The sequence below is a fragment of the Rhea pennata genome, unplaced genomic scaffold (genome assembly GCF_028389875.1).
Source record: "Rhea pennata isolate bPtePen1 unplaced genomic scaffold, bPtePen1.pri scaffold_32, whole genome shotgun sequence".
Lineage (NCBI taxonomy): Eukaryota > Metazoa > Chordata > Aves > Rheiformes > Rheidae > Rhea > Rhea pennata.
The window spans coordinates 815,679-832,249 of NW_026907679.1; the positions used below are offsets into that span (position 1 = coordinate 815,679).

At 53.2% G+C, this 16,571-nt stretch overlaps 1 protein-coding gene across 1 annotated transcript; it reads right to left on the reverse strand.

Moving 5' to 3' along the window:
• Positions 1–12,710: 12,710 nt before the first annotated feature.
• On the reverse strand, positions 12,711–13,610 carry LOC134154615 (olfactory receptor 14C36-like; the record flags this gene model as incomplete). The annotated part of the gene is made up of 1 exon (XM_062601290.1): positions 12,711–13,610. A coding segment is annotated over exon 1 (900 nt), but the record flags the coding sequence as incomplete, so codon positions are not given.
• Between the last annotated feature and the right edge of the window lie 2,961 nt (positions 13,611–16,571).

A 16,571-nucleotide genomic window follows, 5' to 3' on the forward strand; every position in this document is an offset into this window, starting at 1 on the left:
CAAAGTAGCCATCAACACTCTTACACTTTTTCCTGAGAGTATGTGAGGAAGGTCTCACAATCCTCTTCTAGCCAGCAACAGCAACACATTGGGGTATTTCCAGATGCCCGCATCCAGCCTCCCAGTAGCATTTCTGTGTTCCCAGTATCTAGGTGGCTTCTCCCTGAGACACCTAGATTACACCCAGCTGCAATGGGAGAGCTGTGCCCTTCTAGGAGGGGCACAAGTTTCAGCCCAGCCAGACACCCCAGGGAAATGGCTGAATGACCTAAGGATGGGGTGTCCTGGTGATAGACTTGGCTCAATGTCGGTCCCCTAAACTGCATTGTCCAGAGCCCCACAGGTTAGAGGGGGCTTGGACGCCTCACTGTCAAAGACACATCTGCATGGCAGGACCCACATGGTCAGTGTCTGAACGGTATCAGAACCCCTCCCGCGCCCAGAGCGCCCAAGGGGAAGGACAAGGGGCAACAAGCACAGGTGGGAAACATGGAGGAATACCATGATACTTGTGCTGAGGGAGGCAGGGACAGGGAGGGACAGAGAGACACTCAGGAGTGTCTCCTCCCCTGGATGTCTGGCTGCTGAGGAAATGACCCATGCCCTGGACTCCACAGCCTGGAGAGCAGAGGGCTGTGCTGGCTGGGAGTGGAGCAGGGGCGTTGGAGTTGACAGTTTCCTCTCACACTCTGGCCAGGACTCTGCAGCCTGGACCTGTCTCTGCAGGGAGCTGATTCTCTGTCCCCACATCTCTCCCCTCAGTGATCAGAGACCCCATCCCACATGCTGATTATTCAGCTCTTCCCTGAAGAAAGCTCCCAGAGTTGGAACACTGTCCAGGGGCACCTCCAGGTTTCTAGGTGATAATGAGCAGGTGAGACAAACCTAGCTGAGGCTGGAAAAGTGATGCTGACTCTCTCTGTAGGCTTCAGGGTGGATGAAAGCATTTGCCGAGTCCCTCACAGAACTGCTCCTCTCTCAGTGTCAATATCCTGGAGCCGCAGCCCCCTGTCTAAACCTGACAGATCCAATCCCATTTCACCCCACCCAAACAGAAAATAACTGAAAGCACCAACTCATGAAAGCACCTTCTCTTTCAACTCTCCCCTGCCTTGGCATTCCTGGTGAAATGTCACCTCTGGATATGACCCCCAGCCCTGATCTATGCAGTAGCCTCTCAATGGGGCAAAGTACCTGCCCTGACAGGGGTCTCCCCTTTCACCCAGAGCTTCCACTCTTCAGCACTGTGTGGAGCTCCCCAGGCAGGCTGAGTGCTGACCCTCGCAGGCAGCAGAGTCCCTGCCCCAGGCACACAGCACCCTGGGGTGCAGAGACTCTGCTCTGAAGGACAGTCCATGCCCACCTGGGTGCACAAACAGGCTTCACACCCCTGAAGCCATCCATCCAAGAAAGGAGCAGGGTGACGTGTCCCTCGGACCTCCCTTCCTTCCTCTGGCAGGGAGTCCTTGCTCTGAAGTGTCTCCCCATCCTCCACACTCATGGGATGGGATGGGCTTAGAAGACTCCTCCAGGAAACACAGCAGCATTGCCCTGTAGCCAGAGACTTACCATGCAAAAGGCTGTGAAGATTTCTCCCACAAGGAGCGCTCCTCCGGCCTCTCACTCTGCACTGCCTCTCACTCCTGTCTTCTCTCATCTCATCTCCTCAGCAGCAGCAGGCAGTGCCCAGAGTCCTGCTGCTCTTTGCAGAGGAGCTGCCTCGGGACACAGCCATCTCTCAGCAGGGCTGCCACATTGCCATGAGCAACCTCTGTCCCCAAAACTGGCCTCAGCTCAGGAGCACAGGACAAGCTGAAGGCAGGAGTTGTTCTGTCCCTTCTGATCCCTCCTCGTGGGAGATGTTCCCTCAAGTAGGCTAAAATAATCACCTGTTTTCCCTTTCTGAAAAGCACAGAGAGACTGATTTCAACATTGCCATTTACTTCATCAGAGGATGCCTATCTATGATAAGTGGAAATGTCCTCATCTGCAAGCTCCTAGTCCCATCTCTTAACTAGGCATGACACCCAGACAGGGACAAGAAAGGGAGGCAATGTCTTTGGTAACACGTGACAGATCTTTGGTCACCTACTGAGGTGCTGAAGCCAGAATGTATGCAAACATACACAGCCTGGGGTGCAGGCAGGAGCAATGCACAAGCTGTCACAAGATCATCACCTGGCTGGAATAACAGAGATGTGGTGGGATCACTTGTGTGACTGGAGTCCTTCAATGGCAGGTACAAGTTCTACAGGGAAGATGAGGAGGGGGGTGCCCTATGTGTGAAGGGGTAGCTTGGATGTAGGGAGCTCTTCCATGGGATGGACCAAGGGAGGCAGCTCTGCAGGGCAGAAGAACTCAGGAAAACCGGCAGATCATTAAGGAACACGTCTGTCAAGAACAAGAATGCTCCTTAAAGAAGAGTTTGTAAAATTGGTGACATCTCTGGACCCTGGTTTGTCTAAAAAGCGAGCTCACACGTGAGCTCCAGGGGTATAAGGCAGCATATGGAAAGGGGAAGAAGGCAGAGGCTGCAAAGGAGGAATTTGGAAACAATATGTCCAGCAAAGTCAGGATGGCACTAAGAAAGCTAAAGTTCCACTGGGACAGACACCTGCAGGGGACGTGAAGGACAGAAAGAAGAGCTGCTACTGCTGCAATCCTAGCAAAAAAAAAAATATATAAAAGGAAATGTTGGCCCACTGCTGAATGGGGCAGAGATTTCCAGTAAAAGCAGATGTAGATTGGTCTAGGGAAGTCAGGCCCTTCCTGGCTTCAGCCTTCACCAACAAGACCTTCTGAGCTGTTGTGCTCAGAGTCAGGACTCCTGAGGAGAAAACCAACCCACAGGGCCTAAGTCTCTAGAACAAAGCCTACAGAAACCTATGGCAGTGGACAGCTGGCATCCATGGACAGGGAGAGAGTCGACTGCGAGGACAGCAAGGCTGCTCTCTATCCTCTTGTAAAGGTTGTGGAGATCAGGGAAGGTCCCAATGAGTAGAGAAAGGAGTGTGTTGTGCCCATCTTCAAAAAAGGCCACAAGGACAAACCAGGGAGCTGGAGGCCTTTCAAACTCACTCTGGAGAAGAGTGTGTCATAGAGCCAGCCTCTCCAGTCACATGTCTGGGCAGGAGAAGAAGGTGCCTGGGAAGAGTCAGCATGGATTTACTGAAGGTAAATCATTCCTGACCAACCTGATTGCCTTCTGTGATAAAAGACTTGCACATATGGAGAAGAGGAGAGTAGTGGATGGTGGCATGGTGACAGAGACAACTGTCTCAGAATAAAGACCTCTGTTCTTTCAGGCTCTTCAGCATGCCAGTGCTCTCCACTGTCTCCACCAGACTGTCCTACACTGTCCCACACCTGCTGCTGGGTGCCTGTAGACTGTAAACACTCAACCTGCTTCCCCACCTTGCTCCCACCTCGGGATCTCCCTCCCACTACTGATGTCTCCCTGTCCTCACTGACGATTCCTTGAAACAGAGCCAGGGACTGATCACAGACTCCCTCTTGGTGACCTGTAGCACCACAGCACTGCTCTTCGAGTGACACTGATTCCTGTTAATGTCTGGTTTGATCTTCCAAGCTGCAGATTGTGATGCTTTCCCCTTCTTATGCTGCTTCCCACTACCAAGAAAAGTGCCTGGGAGACCCACCCTGAGACACAAGTGCTGACACACTGGCATGGATAGCAGGTGGTAATGGAATGGTGAAAGGAGGTTCCCACTAAGACAGCAAACCCTGCAGTGCCCAAGGCCGCAGAGAAAGGGCTGGGCTGTGCAGGAATGCCAGGAAGGGGACTGACTGCGTGAGCTGGCTCTGTGATACTGTTGGGCATTTGTCAGATTTCTTGAACCAGTCTCCAGGAAGGACAAGGTGCCACTGAAGAAATCCCTGGGCCTGGGCAGTCTGTGATCCAGCTATCCTGAGATCCTCATTAGTCAAGTCCCTGTTTGTATCATCTGGTGGGGTGAGAAGAGGTTCAGTGGGAGGAGAGCAAGAAGTGTTTGAGACATGGTTTCCCTTTAAGTGCCATGCTGTATGTGCTAGAGATAGGTGGCTGTGCTGGACACCCTGAGCATCTGACGTGGACCTGTCAGCCCATTTCTGTGTCATTAAATGAAGTATCTGCCCTGAACTGGCAGACAGCTGTTCGTAACATTGGACTCTGCATGTGTCTCAGCTTCACAGTGAGTGGAGCTCTAGTTGTAGCAGGCATCTAGTGTCATTTCAGATGGCCAAAGAAATTCCTCACCTGGCCCCATCCGATGCTCTAGGAGAACGTGGGTCTTCCATTTGCTGCAGCAAAGCAAGTGGTCATTGGTACATGCCTTGTACCAACTTCGTGTCTTCAACTGTCACCAAGTGTTTGTGTATGAGCAACTGATTCCCCCCCTCCATCTCCACTGACTGCAAAGGGAGCACAGACAAGGAGCTCTCATGCAGATACCTGCCGATTAGAAGGAGGCATGGGAGGAGGCGTAGGAAGATTTTCCAAATCAACAACTGGCTACACTGCTGGTATTGGCAACAGGGTTTTGGATTCTATGACCATGGAACATGGTTTGAAGACCAACAACTGGTGGGGAGAGATGGGATTCACTTCACCAAGCAGGGCACATTTGCCTTTGCAAATAGGTTGGCCAGTCTAGTAAAGAGGGCTTTATACTAGCTAGAAGGGGGGCGGGGGGGTATCATACAGATAGGGTAGATAACAAACCACAAGTTGGGTTGGGGGGTCTCCAATGGGTAAATCCAGCTAGGGATGTGTGTTTGGGACATGGCTATGAGCGACCCCCGTACACCCTTCATGGGAAACCTGCAGGCATGACTACCTCTTTAAAATGCAGGTATACCAATGCATACAGCATGGGGAACAAACAGGAGGAGCTGGAGATCTGTGTGCGACTGCAGGGCCATGATCTCATTGCAATCACAGAGACATGGTGGGATAGCTCACATGAGTGGAACGCTGTCATGGATGGCTACGTGATTTTTAGGAGAGACAGGCCAGAAAGATGATGTGGTGGAACTGTTCTTTATGTGAGAGAGCAACTGGAAGGCATCGAGCTCTGCCTAGGGGTGGAGGAGGAGGCAGTCGAGAGCTTATGGGTAAAGATCAAAGGTCAGGCTAACATGGGAAACACTGTTGTGGGTGTCTACTACAGGCCACCTGATCAGGAAGAGGAAGTTGATGAGGCCTTCTACAGACAGCTGGAAGTAGCCTGAATATCACAGGCCCTGGTTCTCCTGGGGGACTTCAACCACCCTGACATCTGCTGGAGGGACTACACAGCAAGGCACAAGCAGTCCAGGAGGCTCCTGCAATACATTGATGATAACTTCTTATCAGATATGGTGGAAGAACCTATGAGGAAGGGGGTTCTGGATCTTATCCTTACCAAAAAGTTCTGCTGGATCTTGTCCTTACCAGCAGAGAGGAACTGGTTAGAGATGTGAAGGTTGGGGGCAGCCTTGGCTGCAGTGACCATGAGGTGGTGGAGTTCAGAATCCTGCAGGAAAGAAGTAAGGCAACAAGCAGGACTGCAACCCCGGACTTCAGGAGAGTAGACTTTGGGCTCTTCAGAGACCTAATTGGAGGAATCTCTTGAGTTAGGGCTCTAGAAGGAAGGGGAGGGGGCAGGAGAGCTGGCTAGTATTCAAGCATCACTCCCTCCAAGCTCAAGAGCGGTGCGTCCCAAGGAGAAAGAAGTCCAGCAAAGGGGGCAGGAGACCTGCATGGATGATCAAGGAGCTCCTGACAAAACTCAGAAAGAAGAAGAAAGTACACAGAATATGGAAGAGGGGACAGGCTACTTGGGAGAATTATAGGAATGAAGCCAGAGTATATAGAGACGCGACTAGGAAGGCTAAGGCCCAGTTGGAATTGAGTCTGGCAAGGCATATCAAGGACAACAGGAAGGGCTTCTTCAAATACATCGTTAGCAAGAGGAGGACTGGGGAAAATGTGGGCCCGCTACTGAATGGGCGGGGGCCCTGGTGACAAGGGATACAGAGAAGACAGAATTACTGAATACCTTCTGTGCTTCAGTCTTCACTGCTAAGGGCAGCCCTCAAGAATCCTGCAGCCTGGATGTGAGGGAGAAAGTCTGGAGAAGGGAAGACTTTCCTTTCATTGAGGAGGATAGGATTAGAGACCTTCTGGCAGGCTAGACATCCACAAATCCATGGGCCCAGATGGGATGCACCCACGGGTACTGAGGGAGCTGGTGGATGTTGTTGCCAGACCGCTCTCCATCATCTTTAAAAGGTCCTGGGGAACTGGAGAGGTGCCTGAGCACTGAGAGAAAGCCAGTGTCACTCCAGTCTTCAAGAAGCGCAAGAAGGAGGACCCAGGCAACTATAGGCCAGTCAGCCTCACCTCCATCCCTGGAAAGGTGATGGAACAGCTCATTCTGGATGTCATCTCCAGACATATGGAGGAAAAGAAGGTGATCAGGAGTAGTCAGCATAGATTCCCCAAGGGGAAATCCTGCTTAACCAAGCTGATAGCCTTCTATGACAGAATGACTGGCTGGGTAGATGAGGGCAGAGCAGTGGACGTTGTGTACCTTGACTTCAGCAAGGCTTTTGACACTGTCTCCCATAGCATCCTCCTAGAGAAACTCAGAAAGTGTGGGTTGGACGAGCAGACAGTGAGGTGGATTGAGAACTGGCTGAAAGGCAGAGCTCAGAGGGTCGTCATCAGTGACATGGAGTCTGGTTGGAGGCTTGTTGCTAGTGGAGTTCCCCAGGGCTCAATACTGGGTCCCATCCTGTTCTATTTATCAATCAATGACCTTGATGAGGGGATGGAGTGCCTCCTCAGCAAGTTTACTGATGATACCAAGGTGAGAGGAGTGGCTGACACACCTGAGGGCTGTGCTGCCCTTCAGAGACCTGGACAGGCTGGAGAGTTGGGCAGAGAGGAACCTCCTGAGGTTCAACAAGGGCAAGTGCAGAGTCCTGCACCTAGGGAGGAATAACACCATGCATCAGTACAAGGTGGGGGCTGACCTTCTGGAGAGTAGCTCTGCACAGAAAGACCTGGGAGTGCTGGTGGATGACAAGTTGACTCTGAGCCAGCAATGTGCCCTTGTGCCCAGGAAGGCCTATTGTCTCCTGAGGTGCATTAGGAAGAGTGTTGCCAGCAGGTTGAGGGAGGTGATCCTGCCCCTCTACTCAGCCCTGGTGAGGCCTCATCTGGAGTACTGTGTCCAGTTCTGGGCTCCCCAGTCCAAGAGAGACGTGGAGCTACTGGAGAGAGCTGGAGAGAGTCCAGCATACGACTATGAGGATGATCAGAGGGCTGGAGCACCAGCCCTACGAGGAAAGGCTGCGAGAGCTGGCCCTCTTCAGCCTGGGGAAGAGAAGACTGAGGGGGGACCTTATCAATGTGTATAAGTACCTGAAGGGTGAGTGTCAAGGGAGTGGGGACAAACCATTTTCAGTTGTCCCATGTGACAGGACAAGAGGCAATGGGCACAAATTGAACCACAGGAAGTTCCGCCTGAACGTGAGGGGGAATTTCTTCCCTGTGAGAGTGATGGAGCACTGGCACAGGTTGCCCAGAGAGGTTGTGGAGTCTCCTTCTCTGGAGATCTTCAAGGCCTGCCTGAATGCCACCCTCTCTACCATGCTCTAACTGACCCTGCTGAGCAGTGGGTCTGGACTAGATGATCTGCAGAGGTCTCTTCCAACCCTACTGATTCTATGATTCTATGATTCTTTGCCATGAAAGACCCTAGCGCAGCAGCAGGAACCTGCTGGAGGTATGTACTTGTAAAGGCATGTGAGGCAAAAGAGGGAGATGAGAGCTGGCGTGGTGAGCCCCGGGGAGAGCACTCTCTTTCTGCTTCCTGGAGGTGGGAAGTGTCTGGCTGTTCACAGGCAGTGCCTGCTGCAAAGCCTTGGACTAGAAGGGAATAGGAGGGCAGGAGAGTTGGGCTTTGTGTGTTTTGGGGCCCCTGGTGGGTTATCTGCCTGCTGCCATGTCTAGTCCTGTCCCTGGTATGTCCCTGCTACAGAGGCACATGTTGGCTGGCCACCCTCCGTGATGCATTGGGGCAGGGGGTGCAGCGTGTCACAGCAGCTTCATCTCCTGTGGTGGAAATGAGGGTGTCCCCAGTGCTGTGCTGCTCTGACGGGGAGCAGGTGTCTGGAGAGAGCAGGGCTGTGCATGGGGAGCCCTGCCAAGATGGGGAGGAAAGAGTTAGACAGGGGGATTTGTGCTGGGGCAGTGGCAGTGGGCACAGGAGGCAGCGTTAGGCAGTGTTCAAGAGCAGAGCAGCAGGCACAGGCCCTCGATGAGCAGGGGAGGCACTGCAGGAAGTGGTCTCAGCACCAAGGCAGGCCAGAGGAGGTGCAAAGCAAGGTCAGGAAGCAAGGCCAGAGGAAGGCCAGCAAGAGGCCTGCGTACCAAATGGAGGTGCAGCTGCTGAGTGCTTCCGTCAGTGGGTGTCCTGAGGTGCAGGACACCCGGATGTCCTGCAATAATGTCCTGCTCGATAGCCATCGATAGCCCTGCTGCCTATGCAGGGGTGTGTTTGCGGCCAAGGATGGCCTCCAGGGAGCCTGCAGAGAGCCCTTGGCTGCAGCCAGCTGTGAAGCCTGGCAGACTGGCAGGGGCCCGGGAGCCTCTGCCTCTTCTGCTGCCTTTGGGCGTTGTGACTGCATTGTTGGGTGACAGCACGGTGACATCAGGAACCTGGGGCCACACTGCTGCCTCTCCGGCCACGGGTCTGCTGGCCCAGCATCAGCAGGAGGTACAAGGCCCCTGGGGTGCTAGCCCTCATGCAGCCCCTGTCACCAGGACACCAGGGCAGCTGAGTCTTTCCATGCATGGCCGTGCATCTACTGTGGGTGGCCAGGAAAGCCTGCTGGGCTCCTTCCTCCTGTGCACCAGGGTGGGCCTGTCACCACAGAAAGGGCAGAAGTCCAGCCACATCCTGTCATGGTGAAGTGGCTTCTCCCACAGGCACACAAGCAGCCAGGTAGATGAGCAGAGCTGGATAGTGTACCAGCAGCTGGGCAGAGGTGGGTATGTTGGAGGTGAGGTGCAAGCTAAGTTCTTCCAGGCGCCTGAGCAGCTCATAGGTGCTCTGGTTGCAGGTTCCTCTGCCTACCTGCCTGCCTCACAGCAGCAGTGCCAGGGCCCGAGCCAGCATGGTTCCCTGTCTTCAGGACAGAAGAGCAGCAGGTCCAGGAAAGCAGTGCTCTCTCTTCTAAACACGTGTTTCTGATGGGTTCAACCTCTTGAAGGTTGCACAGTGGCTACTGTGGCTGTCAGCACAAATACCATGCACTGAGATTGCTGCTGCCAGGCCTCCCAGCTGCTGGTGTATGTGGTTTGAATCGCTGGTGCATAGGATTCTCCAAGATGTCGGCACCTAAGCCACATCTCTGTAATAGACCCATGAAGCAAGCACTTTCTGACTGACCAGCTGCCATCAAGTCTATTGAAGACAGTCAACTCATGGAGCTAGAGTGTGCTTCAAGGTGTGCTCACAGGTGTGCTTAGCTGTCTGGGTGAGGTAGAACTCAAGTCAGCTTTCACATTAAACTCTCCAACATTGATGTAGGTGACCAGAGATTGAGAAGCTTCTGCCCCAGCCAAGCTGGCCAAGCACACATGAAGAGATCTGTCTGGTTAATGGATAAAGCCTTTTGTGAACAACATTGTCCTGGCTTCTCTCCTCCACCTCCTTTGACAGTATCAGTGAAAGGAAATCGCAGTGAGCAAGGCTCTGGAGGCACAGAAGATTGAGCCCTTTCTGGAGTTGGAGCCTGTAGGAAAGTTCTGATTTTCCAAGAATCTTGAGCAGTCCTCAGAGTGGTTGGCATAGGTGACATTTCCTGCAGTCAGCCTCTCTACTAAAGCTAGCACTCAGCCCCCTCACGGCTCGGCAGGAGGTTCCTGGGGCCTTGCACGTGCACCACTGCCTTCTTGTGTGCATGCCACCGTGTTGGACAGCTAGTTGCACAACTCTCCAAGAGATGGCCAAGACCTCTTTTGTGGCATGCCTGGTCTTTTTGGAGGAGACTCAGCTGGATATGTGCGGGCCCATTTTCTCATTGTAGCTCTGCTATTGTCCAAGCACATCAAGGGCCCACTGCTCCCTCTGAGACTGGGAGGTGGGAGCCAAAGACAGACACATGACTGGCATGGGAGGGACATCAGCAGCCAGGGCCCCATCCCACAGTACCCACCTGAGGCGAGTGAGGATGGCCCAGAGATGAAAGTCAGGTTCAAGCATGGATCCAGATCATCTGTCATGTTCACGATGATGGGACAGGCAGTGAGACACAGAGTACCTTTTTTGGTACCTCACCACCTGGCCTGTAGTGCCTGACTGCCTCACCTAGCCCTTGCCCAGCCAAGGCTGTGCCCCATGCAGGCTTCAGCAGACACCATGCTCTGGGATCTGCCGGGGGTCTTATGCAGAAGAGAAGCCATACAAGGCTGGCCTTTTCCCCTCCATCAGGATATGGAGACATGCAAAAGGATGGAGCTGGTCATGGACCACCCCACAGGTGGGGTGTGCTGTCAACCCTGGAAGGGCTAGTCTGGAAGAATGACCATGGGGAAGCTTCTCCACTGCGTGCATATGTAGGGAGAAGATCTGTGGGAGACCTGGCAGTGAGTCCGGGGACTGGCAGAGTACATGACCGCAGCCCCAGAGTATGTTCTCTGCACACTGACCAAACTCCTGCCAAGGTCAGACGTGCATATTCCATCTTGTCAACAATGTCGAGCTGCTTCACAGCCAGTGGCTGCTCAAGCTGAGCACAGCTGAGATAAGGAAATAGTTCTAGTAGATTTAAAGGGTTCCTAGGGTACAACAAGCTGATTCCCACCTGGGTGTCCAACACATGCTTCCAGCAGCCTCCCATTAGCGACCCTCCCAGGCATTCCCATGGCTCCCGAAGCAGTTTGGAGTGTAAGTCTTCTATTAAATCCAGCCTGATTAACCTCCCATGATCCTTGAGTACCCATCTTATGCTGGTATCTGACCTTCCTTTTTCTGCCTTGTGCTCACAGCACACAGCACAGGGAAGAACCTGAGCTCTTCTCCTCTGCACTCGCTATCTCTTGGTGTCTTTCCCAGGAGCCCTGTATTTGCCCTGCAAGCACACGTCTCTGTGCTCCCACACTGCCACTCACGTGCAGCAGCTGCCTGCTGGCACTTCTCCTCACCCAGGCCCTGTGCTGCGCAGCTCAGCTCCTCCCCATCTGTCCCCACCTCCTCTGCCCTCTCCCCAGCCCACCTAGTACAGTAGCTCAAGATGAGGATGATCCATGACAGTGCCTGCTGCAGGGAGCTGCAAAACTCTGGATGTTCACCCATAATCTAGGCACTCTGAAGAGCACAGCAGCTACAGGGCGGAGGGTGGTGGTGGTCAGAGAGGTGTGTCAGCCTCCCCCTCAGCCCTAGGGCTGTGGTCTACTGTGGTCTAGCAATGGCACAAAGAAATGTAGTCCAATCACTCCATTTCTCCACTTCTCCCATGGCTACGACATCCTTAACCCTGGCTGTATGAAGACCCTCTGGCCAGCCCTTCTACCCAGGACAGCACGAGAGTCCTGGGTGCGAGGAGCCTCAGGATCCAGTGACATAGCAGCCTGCCCTGAACTGACAAACATAGCATCAGGTTTTTATTTATTCCTCCCCACAAGCATGTGATTGCTCCTTTCTTCTCTACAGGCATCCTTGCTCCCCAGAGAGCCTTTCCCCAGGCCAGTGGGTCTATGCTGGCCTGGTCAGCCATTCTTGCACCCCTCCCCAAGGCTCTGCATAGGCCATGGTGTGGTGTTGCTGCTCTGCAAGGCGAGTGGGCCATGAGGCCCCAGGGGGACTCAGCCTTGGCAGTGTTGATCAGGGAAGTGGCTATTGGACCAGCATCACTGCATCTGACAACCTCCCACCCAGAATCTCCAGCTGTGGAGGATGGATGGAGCAATCACAGGGTATTGCACATTGCTCAGGATGTTTTCAGAGGTGTCATCAGACCCAGCCCACTCCCTCTCCTCAGGGACATGTGGGGCATTCCTTGCTTTGGCCCTTTACATTTGCTTTACTCTGCTTGGTTTTGGGAGTCTCCACTCACTGCCCATTCCAGGTACATGCTGCCCCTGGAGATGCCCTGTGCTCTCTGACTCCATATCCCTTCCAGAAGGATGGCCATCTGTCACCAGCCCTCTAATATGTGGGACAGTCCCCAGCACACACCTCTTGACCACTCACACTCTCCAGGGGCACTGGGCACCCACAAGTGACAGTTAAATCCAGCCCTCATTCCCACACACATCACTCAAAAGAGATGATGCCCCTTAGCCCATGGAAAATGTAAGCACAACAACAGGGCCTTCCTGGGTGTAATTCCCTGAGTGCATTCTTGACTCCAGCTTTGGAAAAAGACTCCATCATTCAGGCAGAGTACTCAGAAGACCCTCTTTTATTACAGAGATGCTACTTGGGAGGCCAGCTCTGACACAGTGATAGGTAGATTTACAGAAGGCCTCTGTGTGAGAAAGACAAGGTTTGTGCCTCCAGAAATGTGGGAGGAATTCAGACATCTCTCCACAAACATGACTATCACAGACAGACCTCCCAGTGCACAAGAGATGCTGGAGATAAAGTGGGAAACAACTGCTAGGAGAGATGGGCAGCTCATTGCTGCTGAACTAGTACCAGCTGAAACAGTTTCCTCACTGCCTCCTGGAGCTCCTTGTTCCTCATGCTGTAGATGAGGGGGTTCAGTGTTGGAGGCACCACTGAGTACAGAACAGCCAGTACCAGATCCAGAACTGGGGAGGAGATAGAAGGTGGCTTCAGGTAGGCAAACATGACAGTACTGACAAACAGAGAGACCACGGCCAGGTGCGGGAGGCACATGGAGAAGGCTTTGTGCCGGCCCTGCTCAGAGGGGATCCTCAGCACAGCAGTGAAGATCTGCACGTAGGACAGCACAATGAAAACGAAACATCCAAACACTAAACAGCCGCTAATCCCAAGAAACCCAACTCCCCTGAAGTAGGAGTCAGAGCAGGAGAGCTTGAGGATCTGGGAAATTTCACAGAAGAACTGGTCCACTCTGTTGTGTTGGCAGAGCGGTAGTGAAAATGTGTTCCCAGTGTGCAGGAGAGCATTGAGAAACCCACTGGCCCATTCAGCAGCTGCCATTCTGACACAAGCTCTGCTGTCCATGATTGTGCCATAGTACAGGGGTTTGCAGATGGCAAGGTAGCGGTCATAGGCCATGACAGTGAGGAGAGAATACTCTGCTGAAAACAAGAAGACAACCAGGAAGACCTGGGCAGCACATCCTGAGTAGGAAATGGCCCTGGTGTTCCAGAGGGAATTGGCCATGGATTTGGGGACAGTGGTGGAGATGGAGCCAAGGTCGAGGAGGGCAAGGTTGAGGAGGAAGAAGTACATGGGGGTATGGAGGCGGTGGTTGCAGGCTATGGCTGTGATGATGAGGCTGTTGCCCAGGTTGGCAGCCAGGTAGATGCCCAGGAAGAAGGAGAAGTGCAAGAGCTGCAGCTCCTGTGTGTCAGCATACACCCGGAGGAGGAACTCAGTGAGGGAACTGCTGTTGGACATTTTGCACCTCTTGAGCTTGGGGGACTGTCGAAGGAAGAACAGATAGACACAAATTAGGACAGACTTCTCTGAGCAAAGCTCTTTCAAACCGCCCTCCCCCCGAACACACACACAGTAGCACTCCCCATCTCAGCTGCACCATCACTGAGCTCCATGGCTTAAACTCTGGTTTGTGCTGGCTGAGTTTGCCATGAGGAGCAGCGGCCTCTGCCCGTGGGCTCCCGAGGAGTCAGCCCTGACCTACAGCACTGCCTACATGGGAACAGACGTGACTAAGATTTATATTCCCAGTTCCAGTCAGATTTAATCCACTCCATTCTAAACAATGTAGGTTCATGAATAGTTTTAAGGCTTCTTTGGTTTTGTTTTCTTTAGTTGAATTTGACCCTGTCACACCGGAGGAGGATTCTTGGAGGTAGAAATCATCCACACTTCTGCTGCACTCAGAATGACCATTTCTGATTCCACAGAGGCAAAAGGATTCACTCTGGCTTTGGTGCAGAGGGAAGAGTTCTGGCTTGTTCCCAGGTGCCCTCTGCCCCCATCTCAGAGGTGTAGAACTCTTGCGGAAAGTTTCCTTTCCATGTTACCAAAAAGGAAATGGCACTGTGGAGAGCAGAGAAATCCACTTCCAAAGTGCCCATCAGCACTCTTTCAGAGGGTATGTGAGGGGGGTCTCAGCCCTCCCCTTTTGGCCAGCAACACACTGGGCTCCTTCCAGCTGCCCATATCCAGCCTCCCAGTAGCATTTCCGTGTTCTTAGGATCTAGGTGCTTCTGCCTAAGGCACCTGGGTTATACCCAGCTGCAACGGGAGAGCTGTGCCCTTCTGGAGGGCAGCTTGCAGCCCAGCCAGACACCCCAGGGAAATGGCTGAATGTCCTAAGGATGCTGAGGGTGTTCAGAAGAGAGAGTTGGCTAATTCCTGCCCCCCTACACTGCATTGTCCAGAGCCCCACAGGTTAGAGGGGGATTTGGGCCTCTCACTGTCAAAGACATATCTGCATGGCAGGACCCACATGGTTGGTGTCTGAACTGCATCAGAAACCCCCTGCCCAGAGCGCCCAAGGGGAAGGACAAGGGCAGCATGGGCAGGTAGGAAAGAAATAGGCAGCAACGTCATGGTATTTGTGCTGAGGGAGACAGGGACAGGGAAGGACAGAGAGACACTCAGGAGTGTCTCCTCTCCTGGATGTCTGACTGCTGAGGAAATGACTCATGTCCTGGACCCCACAGCCTTGAGGCAAGAGGGCTGTATTGGGTGGGAGAGGAGAGGGGACTTTGGAGTTGATAGTTTCCTCTCACACTTTGGCCATGGCTCCGCTGCCAAAAGCCATCCCTGCAGGGAGCTGTGTCTCTGTCCCCACATCTCTCCCCTCTCAGTCATCACAGACCCCATCCCTCATGCTCAGCATTCAGCTCTGCCCTGCAGAAAGCTCCCAGAGGCAGGACACTGTCCAGGGGCACCTCCAGGTTTGTAGGAGCTAAGGAGCAGATGAAGCAAACCTAGCTGAGGCTGGAAAGGTGATGCTGACTCTATCTGTAGTCTCCGGGTAGATGAAAGCATTTGCTGAGTCCCTCCCAGAACTGCTCCTCTCTCAGTGTCACTGTCCTGCAGCCTCAGTCCCCTGTCTAAACCTGACAGATCCAGTCCCATTTCACCCCACCCAAACAGAAAATAACTGAAAGTACCAACTCATGAAAGCACCTTCTCTTTCAGCTCTCCCCTGCCTTGACATTCCTGCTGAAAAGTCACCTCTGGATATGTCCCCCAGCCCTGATCCATGCAGCAGGCTCTCCATGGAAGAAAGTACCTGTCCTGTCAGGGGTCTTTCCTTCCTCCCAGACCTTCTCCCTCCAGTGCCATGGGGATCTCCCTGCACAGGCTGAGTGTTGACCCTTGCAGGCAGCAGAGTCCCAGCCCTAGGCACACAGCACCCTGGGGCACAGACACTCTGCTCTGAAGGACAGTCCATGCCCACCTGGGTGCACAACAAGGCTTCACACCCCTGAAGACATCCATCCAAGAAAGGAGCAGAGTGACATGTCCCTCTGACCATGTGGCACGGAATCCTTGTTCTGAAGTTTCTCCCCATCCTCCACACTCACAGGATGGGATGGGCTTAGAAGACTCCTCCAGGAAACACAGGAGCATTGCCCTGTAGCCAGAGCCTTACCATGCAAAAGGCTGTGAAGATTTCTCCTCCCACAAGGAGCTCTCCTCTGGCCTCTCACTCCACACTGCCTTTCACTTCTGTCTTCTCTCACCTCATCTCATCTCATCTCCTCAGCAGCAACATGCAGAGCCCAGAGTCCTGCTGCTCTTTGCAGAGGAGCTGCCTCAGGACACAGCCATCTCTCAGCAGTGCTGCCAGGCTGCCATGAGAAACCTCCATCCCCAAAACTGGACTCAGCTCAGGAGCACAGGACCAGCTGAAGGCAGGAGTTGTTCAGTCCCTTGTGATCCCTCCTCCTGGGAGATGTTCCCTCAAGTAGGCTAAAATAAACACCTGTTTTCCCTTTCTAAAAAGCACAGAGAGACTGATTCCAACATTGCCATTTATTTCGTCAGAGGATGGCTGTCTATGATACCTGGAAATGTCCTCATCTGCAAGCTCCTAGTCCCATCTCCTAACTAGGCAGGACACCCAGACAGGGATAAGAAGGGAGTTCACTGACACATGGTTCAGTCAATCTCGGCATCACATCCTGGTTTTGAAGACCCTGCGTTGCATTTAGATTCAGATCGCCCTATTCCCCCTGTGAACTCCACAAACACACAGGAGGTAGGATTCCCCCTGCCAAAACTGAAGGGAGCACAGCACAGAGGTCTGCATGCGAGCTCCTTGTCTAAGCTCCCGTTCTAATCACTGGAGATGGAGGCTGGGAGTCAGCTGCTCAAACACAAAGACTTGGTGACAGCTGAAGAGACAGAGGTCATCCCAGGCATGTGCCAGTGTCT